Genomic DNA, 21,699 nt, shown 5'->3' on the forward strand with positions numbered 1-21,699 from the left:
GTTCTTTGGCATCAAAGGGCAAAACTAGAAGTAGGAAGTAAAATATATAAGGAAGCAGATTTAGGCTCAATATGAGAAAAAATTTCCCAACAAAAATTGGCAGCTTTGAGATGAGGCAGCTTTGAGATGAAGTAGATTTTCCCTAGCTAGAGCTTTCTAGTAAGGTTCTCTAAGTGTTGGGGATGTTCACAGGACATGGACTAGATGGCTTCTGAAGGCTTTCCAACTTGGAATTTCTGAGATTTTAATGTTCCAGAATTCATAGTAATATAGCATCAACAGGACAGTGTTATTAAAAGATGGGCAGTTGGGGAAAAAAAAAAAAACTTGGATCAATGATAGTTAACTGACGCGATTCCTAAATGTAACGCAACCCAACATCTTGGCAAAACAGTGGTGTGGAATAAGTTGGGGAAAGAACCTTTCCTGGCTCCTAGTTAGCAGCATGAGTTGACCAAGTCAACTTCTCTGGTCTGTTTTCCTAACTGTAAAATGAAGGCGTCGACCTGGGTCAGGAGTGGGGAATGTCCGGCCTGCAGGCTAAGGCCTAGGAAATCATTTGCTAAGGCAACTGCAGGTGATGATGAACTGAAAGCTAGGTACAACAACCTCGCACTGTTTGATTTTTAAAGCAGATAATTTTGTATGGCCCATGAATATAACTATACAAGTGGCCGTTGGCAAAAAAAATCTCCCTACCCCTTGCCTGGGTGATTTAAGATTTCTTCTAATGCTAAATCTAAAATCTCATAATCTTATTTTTGTTCCAAGTTCAGAACAGTCATACACACACACACTCGTACACACTCATTTTTAATGGGGTGTGCAATATATCTTTTTCATCCTCTGTTGCTTTTCCTCCCCAGTATAGATGGGTAGGTCAAGCTCATGAAAGATTGTGGAAGCCCAATATTTTTCTAGGGTTCAATATAATTAACGCATCAAACACAAACAGAAACATATGGAGAATCAGGCCACCAAGAAGTAATTCTACTTTTATTTGGACTTTGTCCAAGATTGTCTAAGCCAATTCTACTATTATTAGCACCTACTATGCTCCAGGCACTGCGCTAAGCAAGCTCTAGTGACACAGGTTACCACCTTCAGGAAGCACCTACCTTCCTGTTTTATGCCTTGCTGACACTGAAACAGTGGACTGAACAACATTCTCATGTATGCTTTTGATGTGTTATTTAGGAGACACTTTTGTTTGAGAATCTATAAAGCTATATTTTGCTCTACTAGGTCACATCAGCTTTGTAAGTTAAGCACAGTGGGATATTATATTCTCTACATCTCTCAGTTGTACAATTACAAAGATGTGGGCTGCAGTCTTCTTGTTCTTATTCATGTTTTACATTAATGATGTCCTCATTGTGTACTTCATTCACATAAAATGGGCATGTGACAAGTTGTTAAAGTCTTCTCAAGCTGCCTTTTTTTTTTTTTTTTTTTTTGCGGGGGGGGAGGTGTCATAGTACTGTCCACTATCTTTTTGAGTTCATTTAAGTTTTCATTCTTTGAACTGATCCCTAGATGTCTTTTAAGATTGTATGGCCTCCTGACAGAGCTTTCCTTCCTTTCTTTTTAAATTCCCTTTTGCCTAGGCTAAAAGTACAGGGGCTACTCACAATCTTAATTCTCCTGATTTTTGTGGATTTGGTCTCTCCTTACACAACCTCCCGCCTAGCCAGGGGCTTACTATATTGATGCCAAAGTTAGTAGACACCTAACTGGCTTAACCTACTGCACCCCAGAATTCCTTAGCTCAAGAGATCCTCTAGCTACAGCCTCTCTGAGATCAGAGAACATAAGAGTAACATAAGAGCCCTATACTTATCTCAGCATTAATTTTGACTATTATATATTTATTCAAGTCTATGCTTCCTGCCTTTCAAAGTGCCAGCACTATGTTCTCACCTAGTACATCAGGTACTAAGATGGAGCAGTTCACATGGGATTGATATATTAATTTTTTGCCATAGGAATTTTGACAGAACTGATACATTTGATGTCTATTGTTCTTCCAGTTTCATTTACAGATTCTCCTAAGATTTGGCTCAGTTGAGTTGTATACCAGCCTCACTGCAACTATTTTTTTTTTCTGGATGAGGTAATTGGGGTTACGTGACTTGCCCAGAGTCACACAGCGAGGAAGTGTTAAGTGTCTGAGACTGGATTTGAACTCAGGTCCTCTGGACTTCAGGGCTGGCACTCTATCCACTGAGCCACATAGCTGCCCCATTGCAACTATTTTTTGCCATTTTGGAATGACACTGTTCATATTCACCATTTGTTGGACAGCTCTAAATGTTGAAGAATCCTCTCTGATTTTCAGATGAAATATGCCTACTTAATTCTTAGGAATATATTTTTTCATTGATCCTATTTTTCTCCTGTGTGGCAACACAAAGTAAACCTACTCCCCATCTTCTACAGCTTTTCAAATTTTTAAAAATAGAAATTGTGTCTTTTTAGTGTTCTTCTTTCAAGGATAGATTTCTCCAAGTGTTTCAACTGTTCCTTGTGACAATGTTTCCTAAATCCCAGCTATAAAATGCCTGGCATGGGAAAAAGATAATTGACCCAGAAGTCAAAAGACTTGGATTTGTCACTAATCAATAAATTGAGAGACTTTGAACAAACCAGAATCTTTTGGCTTGGGTTTGGTTTTTTTTTGTTGTTGTTTATAAAATGATCACTGAATTTCTGATTTTATTCCTGTGGAGACACAGGACTCTTCCTCAAATATGATACTCAGATTCATCCCAATAAATATACAAGATGTAATTCATATTCATTTCCTTTTTTTCCCTTAATTTTTGCTAAATTGTCAGGTCAAAGGGAATACTAAAGATTGAGTCTAGATTTCAGCTGAGAATTTGAAAAAATTTCTTGCAACATCTCTAAATAAACACATAAGGACGATATGTGGATTAAATTAGTATATATAATGGATTTGATGTTAAATAAAAAAAAGTTTCTGGTAGGGTATCCATAGATCTTTTGATTCTATTCTGGCCAACATTTTTCTTATTTGGAATGCTCATCAAATTCATAAATGACACACAAAGTTGAGAGGAAGAGCTAATATACTAGATGACAGAATCAATAATATTAATAGATTGTGATAGTCCAAATATTAAAACAAATAATTTTATAAAAGTAAAGTTCTGTATTTAACTTCAAAAATATCAAATGTATAAGTAGAGGAGGGAAGAAGCTTGGGGATTTTAGTAAATTGAAAGCTTAAAATGATGGGGAAGATGCACAATGCAACGGAAAGAGCAAAAGAGTTACAATCAGAGGACCTGGCTGGGTGTGCTCTACAATATGACCTCAGGAAGTCATTTGACTTTTCTGAGCCTCGGTTTCTTCATCTATATAATAAGGAGGACTGGAATAACCTCTAAAGTTTCATTTAGTTTTAAATCTAATAAGCCTTAATTAGTTCACATTAACAGAAATGTAATGTTACTACTGTATTTTATTCTGGTCAAACCAAGTATGGACAAATGTGTCCATTTATGGAGTGTCACTGAAAAAATGAAGAAGAGTCAATAAGACTATGAGGATATCAAATAAAGAACCATTAAAATAACTGAAAGCCATTTGCTTAAAGGAAATATGGTATAGGATATGGAAGCTATCTTCTAATATTTAAAGGCCTGATTTTCAGAGGACTGGACTAGAATAAATATGGGAGTTATGTGAAGGCAGATAGCGATTTTGGCTCACAATAACTGAACCATCCAAAAAAACAGAATGGAGTATTTTATAGGGAGGTAACCTTCCCATCACTGTAAGTGTTCAAATAGGGACTGACTACTTATGTTAAAGATATTTAGGAGATTCTTTCATTGGGTAGAAGACTACTATCTATGTATCTAGCTGTAATATATCCATAATTGACTAAGCTGGTTCTTTTTCAAAAAGAACAAAATAATATCCAGTAGAAATATGAAGTTTTTTTTTTTTTATTTTGAAAAAAATTCGTAGGTGTTACAGGTATCATTACATATTCTATATAATGGCACATAAGTCAACCTTTTAAATTAAAAACAACAAAACAAAAACCTCCTTCCCCTAAACTGGAGTTGACTTATATGTATTAGTATAAAAAGTATAAAAAGACTCCTGATCCATACAGTGCTAGCCCAAACCAGCAAAGCACCACTCTGTTGGCTTTGGTCTCTCTTTTGTGCTGCTTTCCTCTAGATCCTGCATCAGGAATCCAGTGGACAGAATGCTGAGTAGCAGCTATGTCTGTAACCCACTCAGGTCTGTGTGAGACCCAAAAAAGGTAGTGGGTAGTTGGGTTTGCGTGGAAGATCAATTTGTAAGATGAACTTAAGTCATAATCTGAGGTTTTGATCCAGTACTACCTTATACAGTCATACAAATCAAAATCTGCTAAAGGGAAAATCTACTCTAAATAGACCTTAGGAATTGAACAGATTTTATTTTGTTGTATTCCCCATTAGAAACACTGGTATTTATCTGGATTAGAAATTTTTCTCACGTTTGTGAACAAATCACTCTTTAAAAGTTTGAAATACCTGCCATAGCCACTGTTAAGTAAACATAAATTTATAAGTTTAACAGCATTTTCCCCCTTTTCTTTCTTTTTCTAAGCTCAGAGAATATAACTGGCCAAATTTTTGACTTGGGACTTTCTGTTTTCTTCAGTTAACAGGTTTAGGTTACATGTCAAAAATCCCAAAAGACCATAATCAAATTTTCATAAGCAGCATCCTATGAATCAGTAACACAACACAAAGTTCTGTAAAACTTTAATTTATTCCCCTCCCAAGTATCCAGAATATATACCCTTTTTGTTGTGAGAAATGTGACAATGAAAGTACCAAACAGAACTGTTCTTATGGAAAGTAAGGGGGAAAATAGAGTACATACTACCAGGCTATACAGAAAACATCCCAATTCTTATTTAATGGAGCAGTGCAATTAACAACATATTGTCTCTGGCAATATTATCTTCCATTGGATTTATGAATGTTTGGGAGGTCAGGGTTAAATCCAAAGTGAAGATGGGCCTCTGATGTATTTTTCTTATTAAATCTTAATAGGACTTTTAAAAAAGAAGTTATATTGGATGACCCATCAAACCATATAATTTAAGTCAGGGGAATTAAAAACCCAAACCTTTCTTTTAGTTTATTCAAAATAAAAATACACATAGAATTATGAAAATATAGGTTTACTATTTCCACCACGTAAGTTGATGCTGTTGTTTGAAAGGCTTGAAATTTTTTGTTCAAGTTTTTAAAGCTCATCTCGATCCCTCAATAAGGTATACCTATATTCGCTGGGTGCTAGTTTCTGGAAGGAACTCTCTGGTGGACTGCTTGCTACATCTTGAATGTGCTGTAAAAGATAAAAAGATAATATATTTCAGCTTTTTAGGTTATGCTGTAAGTTGATCACAGAGTTAAGATAGATAGCTGAAGCTCAATAAAAACTTGATGATTTAATGACTAAAGATAGCCACTTTATTTGAGGGGACATCCATTGATTTCATTTTCGTTTTCATCATTAAAGGATTCAGAGAAACTCTATCCAATAAAGAAATGAAAAACTCGGAGACCATCTTTTTCAATATAAAAAAAAAAAAAGTCTCTTGTTTATTTTTATTTTGGCCATTGCTTCAGGATTGCTTAACAGCATTACTTTCTACAATAGAAACTTAATAAATTAATGCAAGAGAAGAGCTTTTCTTCCCACTAAAATATACTATTTAAAGAATATGAAAACTCCTACCTGTCCAGGGGCAACATCAGTGGGATCAGGACCATGATGGAATTCTCTGTGCAATTTTCCTGAATGCAAGTCTAACACAAACTGTTTAAGCTTGTTTGGAATCCTGAAATCAAAAAAGCATATAAATTCAGCTTAGAAAATTAAAAAGTGTTTTTAAAGTAAAAACGACAACTGGTGTTGTTTGAACAATTTAATGCTTTGGATAGAGCTGGCTGGCTTCTCTGGTCATTAATTATTTTCTGGTAGCTAAATAAAAGAAGGTTTGCATTAATGTTACCACTTTCTTTTTCTCTCTTATCCTCTCCTAAGGGCAAGCAAGTGTGGTTTCTTTCCTTCAATAACTCCCACTGAGTTGTACTAACCAATAACTTCATTGTATACCCATTCTGACTCCCCACTAGCCACAGAGCAACAGAGAACAGCAGGTGCCAAATGCACAGTTTACAAATACAAATGACTGTTAGGTAGCTATATTGACAGGATGCTTTTGAAAGGTTCTCCAGTGCTGAAGTAATTGCACATGGACCACAGATAAACACCAAGAGATCAATTTAAATTTAATCTGACATCATCTACTGTCCCCCACAGCAAAGTGCTAAAATATCAATTCTATCCATGAATCTCAAAGGTTCTATAATGCTTAAGATGAAAACTACTATTAGCTGTTCTTGTAAAGTCTGAAGATCAGATCGTACCCAAACAGTATGAATTGCTTTTGCTGGGCAACTAGCAATTTATGAAGAATCAAACCTTCAAGGAAACAAATTAATAATGTTTCAAAAGCAGCATCTATAATCATAACTTTAAAAATTAGTGAAGCTTCTCAACTCTTATATTGCTTCTGCCAAGGAGAGAATAAAAAAAAAGCATATATGGTTTACTGATATCTAAGATAAAGTAGGAAACACATTAGAGATTTTGTTGTGGTACAATCTTGTACAACCATCTTCTTGGCAGAGAAATTGGAGTGGTTTGTTATTTTCTTTTCTGGCTCATTTTACAAATGAAGAAACTGAGAATATGAAGGTTAAGGGACTTGTCCAGGGTTACACAGCTAGAAAATGTTTCAGGCCAGATTGGAACTAGGGGAGATGAGTCTTCCTGAATTCAATCACATCACTCTGTATTTCCTAATTGCCCCTCATTAGAGGCTTAACCATACTTGAAGAGTAAAAATAAACAGAAACAGAAAAACTTCATCCACATTTGCTAAAGAACTCCAAAGAATTTTGCACAAGAGGTTTCACAGGATTAGGAAAGGAAAAATAATGTCATGATTTCTAAAATAAGGGAAGAGAATAGTCTGTAAATGATGTCATTGAATTTGATTTCCATTAGGAGCAAAGTTCTAGAATTTAAGTGCCTTATATATAAGATCTTACATCTAGAACTAGAAGGAACCTTAGTGTTCATGAGCCCAATTCCTTTACTTTACAGATAAGGAAACTGAGGTCTAAAGAGAAATTTTAAATAAATTTTAATAAAGCTAGCCAAGTTTTCCTGATTTAAATCTAACACACTCTTCACTACCCCCACGCTGCCTGTCCTAAGTGCTTGATAAATGTTTCTAGAGTAATTAAATTAAGGAGATGTTTAGGAAAAGGAAGAGGTAACCACAAAGAGGCCAGCATGACTAAATCAAGAACAGGTCATACTGGTCTAAATATTTTTTTCCGACAATTATTCAAAGGAAGAATCAGGAATGCTATATAAATTACTTGGACTTTAAATGACTATTTAAACAAAAATTTTCACTGAATTTATTATGAAAAAGAGCAATGTAAAGAGGTCATAAAAAGAGGGGAAAGATCCACATGTACAAAAATATTTATAATAGTTCTTTCTATGGTAGCAAAGAACTGGAAATTGAAGGAATGCTCATCAACTGGAGACTGGATGAACAAGTTGTGATATATTAATATAAATTGCTTTAAAAAAACTGGAATGAAATGATGCTGAGTGAAGTGAGCAGAACTGGGAGAATATTGTACATAATAACAGCAAAATTGTGTGATGAACAACTTGATGGACTTAGCTCTTCTGAGCAACACAATGATCCAAGAAAATTCCAATAGATTTGTAGTGGAAAATGCCACCCATATCCAGAGAATGATCTAGAGTCTGAATGTAGATCAAGATATACTATTTTGACTTTTGTTTTTTTGTTTTTTCCTTTCTCTTTTTGTTCCGATTCTTCTTTCACAACATGAAAAATGTAGAAATATGCTTAACATAATTGTATACGTATAACCTATATCAGACTGCTGTCTTGGGGAGGAGAGAGAGAGAAAAAAAACTGGAACTCAAAATCATAAAATGAATGTTGAAAACTATCTTTACATGTAAGTGAAAAAAAATGCTATTAAGTAAGAAAGGGGTAAGAAATGTTAAATTATACAATAATATAATTAGAATGATTTCGAACAGTTAAATGCCTGGACCCTAAGAATAGTCATTAATAAACTGATGCTAATTTCAAATGAGGTTTTTTTTGTAGTTTCTCCTATGAATCCTTGCTTGGTCTTATGTTTTACTAGGGTTCTCTAATCACTTATCATAATTCTATCTATCCCTAATAATTGCATGTATTTATGTCCCAATGGCATATTTATCAAATTTGCAAGTGACACAAACCTGGGCTAGAGAGTTCACACAGTAACCAGCTGAATGAGGATATAAAGACAAGTCAGAAATGTCAAACACATGCATGACCTTGTATTCCCAAGCACAGATTAAACCAGATTAAACTGTAATTGGGAAATATTTAACAAAATAAATACAACAGAACATATATTATTTTATATGTTTTTCCTCCCAGTCAATATAGGTTTTTAGTAACCCTTTTTATAGTTTACTAATCCTGTGTCTGTTTGACTCTGATACCACTGAACTAGAACTTAAAGCTGATCTAATTAGATGAAAATATAAGGCCTTAAAGAACAGTTACAGGGTAAAATGGATAGAGCTCTGGGCTGGGAATCAGGAAGACTCATCTACCTGAGTTCAAATTTGGTCTCAGATGCTTATTAATGTGTGATCCTGGAAAAATCCCTTAATCCTGTTTGCCTCAGTTTCTTTATCTGTAAAATGAGCTGAGCTCCAGTATTTTTGTTAAGAAAACTCAAAATGGAGTTTTTATAAAGAGTCAGATGTGACTGAAAAACAAATGAATGGCAACAGAAAAATGCAAAGCTTTACTCCTGAGCAACTTCACAAGTACAAGAAGCTATCAATAAGGACAGTTCATCTGAAAATGACTGAAAAAATTTAGTAGGTTGTAGGCTCAATGAGAGAGTGAGGCTGAGGACTGCAGACAGTTTTCTTTCTCTCTCTCTTTGTCACATCCTCTCCCACCCCTCAGCCCCCCCCCCCCAAAAAAAAAAAAACAACACTGGTGATGTTACTGGTCTTCTTTGAAAGTGAAGGACAAATAACATCAGCAATAAAGCTACTGAGTGTAAACAGTGCTCCCTTCTCTCTTTTTTTCACCCTGTGCAAGGTCAGAAATATTAATCTGACATTATGTTGTTCTATCCTTGTCTTCTGGATCAGCTTCTGTCACAAGTAGCATCTAAACTACACACTAAGAATCTCTATCTCACAGAAATAAATAGTATTCATTCAAAGCTATAGAAATGATAAAAGACATGGTGCCCAGAAGTGTGAGGAGTATTTTGAGAAATATCTGAATACTTTCCAGTTGTGTACCTTTATTAGAACAGCTAAATTAGTCCTACTTTAAACTTGTAATAAGTAGGTTAAATTATAAGCAAATCAACTGCATTCATGAAATATGCTTGTATCTCATGTTGATATAAATTTCCATTAGAAAACCTAAATTCTGATATTCTTTTTTTAACAGCCAAAAAAGAATATCTCTAAACTTTTAAACCTTCTATTTTTTAAATGAAAGTAAAGTAACATGCTTTAACTTTAATATGTTTAGGACTATCTACTTTGTCAGAGATTTTTTCCCCTCCACTCAAAAGTAGAGTGTTATTATGAGTCTTATTTGGGAAGTAGGCTCAATAGATTTTCCAATATTTCAATTTCTTAGCTAATCAGATCAAGAGACGGCAGAAAATCAAAGTAAATTTACTGAAAACTGCTTTTAAAAATGTTTTTTCTTCTTCATCTGAGTTAAAAGAGAATTTTACAGATAATAGTGAATAGGTATAACTGTAGATCCCTGCTGGAAAGCCACTCTGGCTTAGAGCTGAGGCCTTTCATTATGGATTACCTGAGGAAAAGGGGAAGAGTATTTTTTTTTCCTAATATATTTGGGTCCTTTATCTTTTCAGAGGACCATGGCAGGGGGGTGGGGGGATGGGGGGGGGAGAGGAAGGGGGAGGAGAGGAGGAAATACATTTATTAGTTCAGTATTACCAAGATGATATTTTATTTGGCTACAAACTGAATCACATTTCATGTTTAAAGTAAAAACTACTGATTAACACTACTTTCTATTTAACTCTGTTGGCTCCTGGATTTTGAGATCAACTGCACATCTTTCCTGCTCAAAGTAATTATTTTCTAATCTTAAATAATAATAATAAATAAGAAAAATATTTTCTAATCTTAAATAATAATTTAAACTTAAATTCATTATGCTATTAACATCCAAAGTCTGTTTCTGGGTGCATTATGCATGTGTGTATATGTGTATTTAGTATCATGAGATTCAATTTTAAATTGGACAAAGATTTACTAAGTGTCCAATGTGAGCAGTTTACTATACTGGGCAATTAGAAAGACAGCAAGTTTAGGTAAGACAATTCCCTAGTCAAATAAGGGAATACTACACATAGAGAACAAAAACCTATATTTATTTGTATTAATATGTATTATCAGTCATGTAGTACATAACTATTAATCAATAAGCAATATTAATTGCTTATATTTCAGGCACCATTTAAATACATTTGAGAGGTACAAAACAAAGTGTGTTGAGACCAATAGGGAAAGATTCTTGGAGGCCCTAATGTTTGATAAAAATTCAATAGGCTGCCTATAAAGGGAAGACATACAAGGCAAAGAAACACAATATATCAGGGGTAAAAAATTGGGATTGGGATCAGACCAGTTTGGAGAGACCATAAGACTATAAGGCAGGGAATAAAATAAACAAGATAAGGACATATTATGGGAGACCTTAAACCAAGGAGAAGATTTTAAACTTTACTAGGTAGGCACTAGGGAGTCACTGAACATTTCTGAGCAGAGATCTGACATGATATGAATGAGTTATGAAAATCTGTGTGCAGTATCCTATAGGGAAGATACCCAGACTTAAGCAAACATGAAACTCACTAGATTAGAATGGGAATCTCTCCAAAGATTTGCAATTGCGAATTTTAGGTTCAGTCAGAAAATTTCTAATTAATATTCTTCTGTTCCCCATTAAGTCCTCCAATAGCTATGCCAATAGTTTATTAAGAACTCCCATATCTTTTTGAAATGCTAATTATGTATTATGTGTAGTTTTCTGTCTTATTTGATAAATCAATTCCTAAAGAAAGAAAATGGGAAACCAGAACAGATTTTGACAAACTTGCAGCTCAAGAAACCCAAGAAATCTGAAACAAAGTACCAATGCCTATAATATTTGAATCACTGTATGCTGTGATTTTCTTCTTTTAAAATAATATAAAAGATGGTTCTCTCTGGGAGAAAGCAGGTTTCTCAGAGAGGTTTTCTGGAAGTAGTCTTAGTATCAGTTAAGAGTAATAATCACCCAAAATGCAGCCAGGTGATAAAAGTTCAGATCTTTTATTGTCTCCAATATAGTCTGGTTAGCTTAGAGGCCTATCTCTCTGCTTGGTTCCAAGAGCTCCCTCCGAATGTCTCCAAATCCAAAGGTTTGTCCTTCAGCCTAGCCAGCCAAGTGGAAAATGGAATGGATCTCTCTTGTCCCAGAGAGAAGGCTTCTGGCTCTCAATCTCCCAAAGTGCTCTGCATCTGTCCCAGCGTACTCCTCTCCAATAGCTGAACTCTCCTGACTGGGCTCACTGAAGCTCTATTTATGCTCCTCAAGAGAAAGGGATTATGGGTTTCTTCCCAGAGTGCTCTCTGGCCCTAAGAGCTTCAAGGGAGCTGTTAATTCACAAAGTTACACAGTTAACTTTGTGAATCTCCCATACTTGTGAACCTCCCATACTTGTGAACTCCAATGAATACTTAAATATTTCTTGCTTATATGAGCTCTCTAAACTATCTATCAGTTCTACTTACTACCTTGTTTCTCCTGGCCCATAACATCTCCTTATAGGATTAGATCAATGATACTGAACCATGCTAAATTAGATAATGTCTCTATCTAATGACTTAACAGTTTGTAAAGATTCCAACAACTGTAGATATAACTGGAGAGCATTTTGCAAAAATAAAGGTCAAAACTGGCAAATAAAGGGTTTCTTCTACCTTTTAAATTCTATAACCCTCAAAATGGAAGACATATACAATTGGGGAAAAATCCTTTGAAAAAACATTTCCCATAAAATTGGATGTTGAAAAGTATTAGACAATTTGAAAAATTATCCATTCCTAAAATTTTCAAATCATAAAAGCACTAATTTGTGAATTTGGCCATAAGAAAAGCTGTATTTCAACTTTTAGCAAAGAACAGTTTATTTTATGAGAGACAGCATTGTAACACTACCAGGGAATTAAGGAGCCATCCCTTTATGCCAGTGTTACTTTCATTGGGTGGTCCTGAACAAGTCACTTCACCTAACTGGATCTTAATTTCTTCTTCTGAAAATGTAACTTTTTGCCCAGATGATGATAGGGGCATCTTCTCATTCTAACATTCTATGGCATGATGTTGCCATCTTGTGGCTTCTTTAGAAATCAAAGTAAGGTAGCCCACAGTAATATATCTATAAGATGAAATGGGTCCTAGGAAAATAGTCCACAGAAATCTCTCACATACAGAACAAGAGAGAGACAGAGAAGAAAGAAGAGGGGGGTGGGGGTGGGGGGTGGAGGGGAAATAATGTAAAGTGCAATGAGCCCAGAATCAGGTGACCAAATCTGGGTCCAAGGACCCCCATCTAAATATTGATATAACCTTGGGCAAATCAATATCAACACTATTAAAAATGAGCATATGTAGAATGAAATTTCAAAATGTCCTTTTTGAAAATGATAACATGAATTCAATTAAAAAGGAAGTATAAGAAAATAGTAATTTAAAAAAACACTTTGTATGGCCATTATGAATAAACATATTCTTCTACATTATCTGACAGAGTTTAAACATATTTCAAGGCCTGCAAAAATAAGTAACATGCTGTGTCTTTTTGACACAGAAAAGACCATAAGAGGATAGAATAAGCTAACAGTGCCATGACAAAAATGGCTTACGAAAACTACGAAGACCTGTGGAAAGATAATGGAATATTCAATATCTAGTTATATGCATAGTAGAAAACCATTACATAATTGCTTGAAAATGAAAAAAAAAAAGGAAACATGTATAATGTAATTCATATAACTAAAGTATAACAAATTCTTGTATTGTGTTAATCTTGACTTTTGCTGATTAAGGGCAGTGTAAGGAACAAAACAAACAATTCAACATTAATCAAAAAGTTTACTAGAGAGACCTGAGAAGCAAAGACATTAAAGAAAATTCCCTAAAGGAGGAAAAATGTGGAAAATTTCTGGTTATTTATATTTTTTTATTCCCACTATAGTATTCCTTGAAGACACCTTTTACTTCTGTTCTTCTTTAAGAGTTCTTCACTGGTTATGTGTGATAGCTTACTCATACCCAGTATGTGCCCTTCCATCAACATCTGTGATTTGCATTCTTAATTCTTTGAAAACACACAATTTCATGTCCTGATGCTAAACCTACAACACTACAGAATATTTTTATTAAAAAGATGAACTCTTGTTTTTAGGATAATCCATGGGAAGTGTATGTTAACAACAACTGACATAAAAATAAGACATTTTCCAGGAAGACAGTTTTAATTCCATTAAAATAGTTTTGTAATTTCTTGAAGGCAATTCAGCCTGATAAATATCATAGTGGGGTGATTCGTGGGGTGATTCCGGAAGGTAATACTTTTGGAATATAATTCCAGAAGGTTCCACTACCTTGGAAGGGACTCAACTATGGCTCTGGCAACAAACTGTGGCTGTTTTCTAAGGACCAACCATATTAATCACTAGGAGGTTAAGCAATTGATGATAACATTTTTGGCCATGGCAACTCAAGAGACAAAGTCATGTTCTTCAACATAGTAATAATGTCAGAGTGGTTAATGTTCACTTAAAAAGTTCTCTTTTTAAAATATGCCACTCAGAAACTAGGCATTGACCCACACTTAACACCGCATACCAAGATAAGGTCAAAATGGGTTCATGACCTAGGCATAACGAATGAGATTATAAATAAATTGGAAAAGCACAGGATAGTTTACTTCTCAGACCTGTGGAAGAGGCAGGAATTTATGACCAAAGAAGAACAGAGATCACTATTGACCACAAAATAGAAAATTTTGATTATATCAAATTGAAAAGTTTTTGTACAAACAAAACAAATGCAGACAAGATTAGAAGGGAAACAATAAACTGGGAAAACATTTTTACAATCAAAGGTTCTGATAAAGGCCTCATTTCCAAAATATATAGAGAATTGACTCTAATTTATAAGAAATCAAACCATTCTCCAATTGATAAATGGTCAAAGGATATGGACAGACAATTCTCAGACGAAGAAATTGAAATTATTTATAGACATATGAAAATATGCTCCAAATCATTATCAATCAGAGAAATGCAAATTAAGACAACTCTGAGATACCACTATACACCTGTCAGACTGGCTAGAGTGACAGGGAAAGATAATGTGGAATGTTGGAGGGGATGTGGGAAAATAGGGACACTGATACATTGTTGGTGGAATTGTGAACACATCCAGCCATTCTGGAGAGCAATTTGGAACTATGCTCAAAAAATTATCAAACTGTGGATACCCTTTGATCCAGCATTGTTCCTACTGGGCTCATACCCCAAAGAGATACTAAAGAAGGGAAAGGGACCTGTATGTGCCAAAATGTTTGTAGTGGCCAGAAGCTGGAAAATGAATGGATAACCATCAATTGGAGAAGGGTTAAGTAAATTGTGGTATATGAATGTTATGGAATATTATTGTTCTGTAAGGAATGACCAGCAGGATGAATACAGAGAGGACTGGCGAGACTTACATGAACTGATGCTAAGTGAAATGAGCAGAACCAGGAGATCATTCTATACCTCAACAACGATACTGTTTGGGGATGTATTCTGATGGAAGTGGATCTCTTCAATAAAGAGAGCTGATTCAGTTTCAATTGATCAAGGATGGACAGAAGCAGCTACACCCAAAGAAAGAACACTGGGAAATGAATATAAACTGCTTGCATTTTTGTTTTTCTTCCCGGGTTATTTATACCTTCTGAATCCAATTCTCCCTGTGCAACAAGAGAACTGTTCGGTTCTGCACACATATATCGTATCTAGGATATGCTGTCACCTATTCAACATGTAAAGGACTGCTTGCCATCTGGGGGAGGGGGTGGAGGAGGGGAGGGGGTGGAGGGAGGGAAGGGAAAAATCGGAACAGAAGTGAGTGCAAGGGATAATGCTGTAAAAAATTACCCTGGCATAGGTTCTATCGATAAAAAGTTATTAAAAAAAAAAAAAAAAAGAAATAAATGAAATTCACCTGCTCAAAAATAAATAAATAAAATAAAATAAAATAAAATATGCCACTAACATAGTCATGTTAACAACTAGTATCAATTACGGCATTTCCCAGGGAGACAATTTAAACACATTATAATTCTGTCTAACAGAATCCATTATCATAACTCCCAGGCATGGCTTTCAAGTCAAAAAGGGAATCATACAAACCATTGTATTTTTTCACTGAATGTACCATAAATGACATCACATTCTTTAACTCCATTAAAAAGTACATTAAACAGTTATCTCATTCTATGGAAACTTTCTCCCAATGATATCAAAGTATATTCTAGACTTGAGAAATATAAAATTCCAAATGTGTACCAAGGAAGAATGGAATCTGAAAGTTTTGTATTTGAATCTAAATGATAAATTGAACCAATGTATGAAGGCAACATTTTAAAATACATCTTGGTTTTCCTCAGGTTAAGTCACAATGAAAAAATAGTTACCAGGAAGAAAACTAAGGCTAAAATCTGTTAAAAGACTAAAGTCAAAACTTAATAGTAAGAACACATTTAAAGCAATTAACACCTATATAATACCAGTTTTAATGAATGTTTTTGGCATGACATAGTCCCTGAAGGTAATCAAACAAAAACTTATAAAATTACACTTAATAAAATATGGGGCTTGTTAACTCCAAAGCAGCTATAGAAATATATTTCCTCACCAAAAAGGAGGAAAAAGATGAATAGATATTCCCAGAACAGGTTAAATATATATAAAAAATATCTTTAGGAAAATCAGGCCTTATAAAGCAATAACAAAAACTGACCACAGATATAAATCAAAAACCATTTATTAAACATCTACTATGTGTGCCAAACACTAAGACAGGTGCTGGGGAGACAAAGAATAAAACAATCCCCAATATGAAAGCATATACATTTATATATAAAGAATTTTTTATAGTTTAATATTTATATATTTCATATTTAATATAATTTTTTTTAAAAAATCAAGTGTATGTGTGTGTACACACACACACATATTGAAAAAGAGAGAGAGAGAGAGAGAGTGTAAATTAAGAAGGAGAGTACTAATAGTTCTCTCCAAGTTGTACTACTGAGCCTGGACTTTGTCTACCCTGATACAGAAATCTCTTCATCCTGAACGCTCACTCTACTCCTGAGATACTTACTATGTTGGCAATTTTAAGAAGGAGGTCAATCATGTTTTCAATCTTCTCTAAGCATCACTCCTGACAACCCACCACAGGATTTTCTCTATCATTCCTCAAACTGGGTGACTTCATCACCACTTTCTTTCCCATCAACACCCACCTCCTCCACTTTTCAATTTCCTTTTTTTGTGCTGCCTTCCCCATTAAAATGTGAGTCCCTTGTGAACAGGGATTGTCTTTCTTTTCACTGGCATTTGTATTCCCAGTGCTTGACAAAGTGCCCACCCAGCACATGATATACACTTAAATTCTGGTTGGCTTAAGTGGAGTAAAATCAGGAAATGTTTCATGCAGAAGATAAGCATGAAGGTAAGTATACATAACCTAAAGGAACTTACCTTCTAGAAAAGTCAATACAAAAAGATGTTGGAAAGGAGTGATGGGAGAACAACTGATTTAGGGCAAAGGCAGGAGTAAACACAAGGTTCTGGGAGGGGATGAGGATAGAAGTCAAAAAGATAGCTTGGTGAGGAAAAGACCAGTAAATGAGAGAGAGCTGCCTCCTCCCACCCTACCTCCCCACACCCCCGGCCCACCCAATCAAGATAAGGCAAAAGCTTAGCTATCAGGGCTGGGGATTCAGAGCTGTATTTTAAAGGAAAACAGAGAATCTATTGAGATAGAGGTAAGAAGTGCATTCCAGGCACAGAGGATAGCTACTGCAAAGGAATAAGGATGGAGGGGACATACTGTGTGTGTGTGTGGGGGGGGGGGGCAGAAAGAAAGCCAGTCTGACTGTATTTTTAGAGAATACAGAAGAAGAATGTCTAATAGAAAGGCTGGGGTAAAACTGTAAAGGGCTTTAAAAGTTAAACAAAGGAATTTATATTTTATCCCAGAGGCAATAGGGAACCATTGGAGTTTACTAAGTTGGGGAGTAATATCATCAGATTTGTGCTTAAGAAAAAAAATTCTTTGGCATTAGTATGGAAGATGGACTGAAGCAGTGAGACTTGGAGAAGACACACCACCTAGGAGACTAGGACAAGAATCTATATGAGAAGTCAGGAGGGTCTGAACTAGGATGGTGGCTGCAAGGTGGATCTGAGAGATACTGTGAAAGTAAAATGTCCTTTTTCTGGCAATTAAAAACATATAAAGTGAGAGAAAGTAAAGAGTTGAAAATAATGCCAAAATTAAGAATACCAAAAGCCTGAGGAAATGGTGATGTCTTTATAGAAACAGAAAAGTTTGGAAAAGGAGAAGATTTAGGGGAAAAGATGAGTTTAATTTTGGACATGCTGAATTTGAGACATCCCTTGGACAAAGCATTTAAAAATGTTCAACAGGCAGAATTAATGCAAGATTGAAGCTCTAGAAAGTCACAGTACGATAATATAAAGATTTATGTATAATCTACATAGAAATGATAATTAAACCTATGGTAAGTTAAAAAGAGAAAAAATAATACTAATAGCTATTATTTATATATTATACTTTAAAGGTTTACAAAGAACTTTAATCTCATTTGATCCTTACAACAATCTTGTGATATAGGTGTAATTAATATCTCTATTTCCTATTTATATATTAGGAAACAGCCTGAATGAGGTTAAACGACTTTTCCAGGACCACACAGATAGTAAGTGTCTGAAGCAAGATATGAGTCTTCCTGATTCCAATTCTACTGCTCTATCCATTGTTCCCTTATCTATATCTATACCTAGTATGTGTAAATGTATATGTATGTATGTGTGTGTGTACACACACATATATAATATTTTTGGTATGATATTGATTTGTATTAACTCAAGGTACTTCATCTCCTAATTTATGAAATGACTAAGATCTAAGAGAAAAAATCAAAAAGGCATTTCATGTGAGGCATCTCATCAACTTAATGAACAATATATCAACAAAGAAGTGGGGGGAAAAAAAGAGATCAAATTCTAAATTCCACAGAATTCACTTTAAAAGATATCAAACTTGTTGATTAATGGAAATCATGCAATACAGTGGTAGAAATAGCACAACATTTCAAGGCAAGGTGTAAAATTTTAGCATTTAACAGTAACAAGACAGACAACATCAGATGGCTAGAATTATACATCAGAACTAGCTATCCTTAATAAGCTAAGAGATGACAAGTCCCAAAATATCCTTCAAAATTAAACAAATAAACTATTGGACTAGAACATCATTAAAGAACACTTACTGCTTCCAACATAGAACCCTAATGAATAAAAATTCTAAAACAATGTGTTTAACAGATTTTACCATAATGGATCTCATAACTTCCAAACCTGTCAAGTATACAACTAGCAGGTCTACGTGTGGCTTACAACACTCACAAGTGTGGCCCAAACCAGATTAAAATATATTTTGCAAATATGTAACAAATTAAATAAAAATACAATAAAACATAGAAAACATTACATTTTAAAATTAAGTTGTTTTGTATCATGAGCAAAAAGTTGTCAGACTTGACATTTTTGACCTTTCAAATCTCTTCCTAAGAGAAAACGTTATGCACCAGATCTAAAGTTTAAAAAAAAAACCTTTCCTATTCCCTTTCCTCCCTACTTTCCTATCTCATAAGATAGATTTGTGCATCCAACTGAGTCTATTATTTCCTCTTTGAGCCAATTCCAATGAGTGTAACATTTCATGTTTTGCCTTTGTACTTCCCCTATTTCCCCCTCCACTATAAAATCTCTTATGGGGCTTTTTTGCGTAAGATAATGTATCCCATCCTATCTTTTCCTTTTTCCTTCTCCCATTGCATTCTTCTTTGTCACCCCTTAATTTCATTTCTTTTAAGATAACTGTGCCATCACATTCACTTCATACTTTTCTGCTTTCTGTCTGTGTATACTCTTTCTAAATGCCCTAATAATGAGAAAGATTTATAAGTTATAAATATCATTTTCCCATGTAAGAATATAGTTTAACAATATCAACTCCCTTATGATTTTTCTTTCTTGTTTACCTTTTTATGCCTCTTTTGCTCCATGTTAAAAGTCAAACTTTCTATTTAGTGCTAGTCTTTTTATCAGGCATGTTTGAAAATCCTTTTTTTTCACTGAATGTACATTTTTTCCCCTGAAGAATTATACTCAAGTTTTGTTGGGTAGGTGAGTCTTGATTTTAATTCTAGCTTTTCTGCCCTCCAGAATATCATATTATAAACCTTCCAGTCCTTTAATGTAGAATCTGCTAAATCTTTTGTCTTCCTGACTGTGGCTCCATGATATTTCAACTTTCTTTTTGGCTCCTGCAGTATTTTCCTCTTTAACCTGAGAGCTCTAGAATTAGGCTATAATATTCCTGGAAATGTTTATTTTCAGATTTCTTTCCAGAGGTGATTAGTGGGTTCTCTCAATTTCTATTTTCCTCTGATTCTAGAATATCTGGACAATTTTCCTTGATAATTTTTTGAAAGATGATACCCAGACCTTTTTAAAAAAAATTACGACTTTTAATAATTCATAAATTATCTCTCCTGGACCTATCTAGGTCAATTGTTTTTCCAGTGAGACATTTCATATTTTCTTCAATTTTTCCTTCATTCTTTTGATTTTGTTTCATTGTTTCTTGATGTCTCAAAGTCGTTACCTTCCACTTGTCAATTCTACATTTTAAGGAATTATTTTCCTCAATGAACTTTTATGGGTCTCTTTCCATTTGACCAATTCTACTTTTTAAGGCATTCTTCTCATTGACTTTTTTGTACTTTCTTTACCATTTGGCCTATTGTTTTTTAAGGTGTTATTTTCTTCAGTATTTTTTGAGCCTTCTTTACCAAACTACTGACTTGTTTTTCAAGATTTTCTTGCATCACTCATTTCTTTTCCCAATTTTTCCTCTACCTCTCTAACTTTATTTTCAAAATTCTTTTTGAACTCTTCCATGGTCTGAGACCAATTTATATTTTTCTTGGAGGCTTTAGATAAAGGAACTTTGACTTTGTAGTTTTATCCTAAGTGTGTGTTTTGATCTTCCTTGTCACCATAATAATTTCTGTTTGTTTCTGCTCATTTTCCAGTCTATTTTTGAACTCTATGCTAAGGTATAGCCTTGGTTCCAAATAAAGGGGGCACTATCCCAAGCTTTAGGGTTTTTTGTGAGCTGTTTTCAGAGATTAATTCTGGGGACCTGTAGGTTTTTGCTTCTTTTAAGAAAAAATCCAGAACTGAAGAGATTATCTGAATCTCAACACCCCAAACAACAGAATTGCAAGAGAAACTGTTAGCCGCAAAAGAGTGATAATAGAAAGAACAGCAAGAAATTTCTAATTGTATACAAGGAGACAGAAATGAAGGTGAAAATCTCAGTCATCTGTGAAAAGGAGGAGAGGGACATGAATAGGACCATATGCAACACCCTGCAGATAGAGTACATATTGGATGGTACATGGAGTGGGAGGGGAAGAACAGAGTTCATACCAATAGCAGAGGTGACTGACCTCTGTGATGATTAAGGAGGGAAATGGGTAATTAGGAAAGGGAAAAAACTGAAAAGGAGAGGAAGTGTAGGAGGTTTTATTTTTGAGGTGGAAGGAAGTTCTACTAATGAATGTTCCTCTGGATGAAGGAAGATGAAGACTTAACCTTCAGGGTTTTGGAGCCTGGAAAAATCTATTTGTCTTGGCAAATGGCAGGAGTTGAAACCCCTGGGAACAACTGGCATTTGGACCAAAGGAGATTTTTATGCAAATGTAGAGGGGGAAAAATGATCAGTGAGAGGATACAGGTTAATTACCATGGGGCAGTATCCTTTCTGACACTAAAATTGTCACTATTCTTAGAGTAAGGCACAATAGAAAAGCTTTACAAAACAATGACAGAAATCACCTACAGGTCAGAGCCTAGAATGGATACCTTGTGGAAGCTTTGATTTTATAAAGAATGCTGAAAAAAGAAAAAGACCAGATGATTACACGGGTCATGAATCGGACAATGAGCATCTAGAGTAAACATAAAGAGAAGATGGATAATGAAGAGAATGAAAGAAATCCTTTTTTAAAAGGGACACAAAAAATTAAATAGGAAAGGGGA

The 21,699-nt window shown here is 34.7% G+C and overlaps 1 protein-coding gene across 1 annotated transcript in view; it reads right to left on the reverse strand.

Annotated features, from left to right (window-relative positions):
- Nucleotides 1–4,781: 4,781 nt before the first annotated feature.
- ERP44 (endoplasmic reticulum protein 44) overlaps nucleotides 4,782–21,699 on the reverse strand; it is a 117,301-nt gene continuing 100,383 nt past the window's right edge. Inside the window, exons 11-12 of the mRNA XM_051966801.1 lie at nucleotides 5,779–5,881; nucleotides 4,782–5,385 (exon numbers count right to left, since the gene is read on the reverse strand). Of these exons, the coding sequence (XP_051822761.1) occupies nucleotides 5,284–5,385; nucleotides 5,779–5,881 (205 nt within the window). The 3' untranslated portion in view covers nucleotides 4,782–5,283. The remainder of the gene's footprint in view (nucleotides 5,386–5,778; nucleotides 5,882–21,699) is intronic.

Source organism: Antechinus flavipes, chromosome 1 (genome assembly GCF_016432865.1).
Source record: "Antechinus flavipes isolate AdamAnt ecotype Samford, QLD, Australia chromosome 1, AdamAnt_v2, whole genome shotgun sequence".
In the NCBI taxonomy this organism is placed as follows: domain Eukaryota; kingdom Metazoa; phylum Chordata; class Mammalia; order Dasyuromorphia; family Dasyuridae; genus Antechinus; species Antechinus flavipes.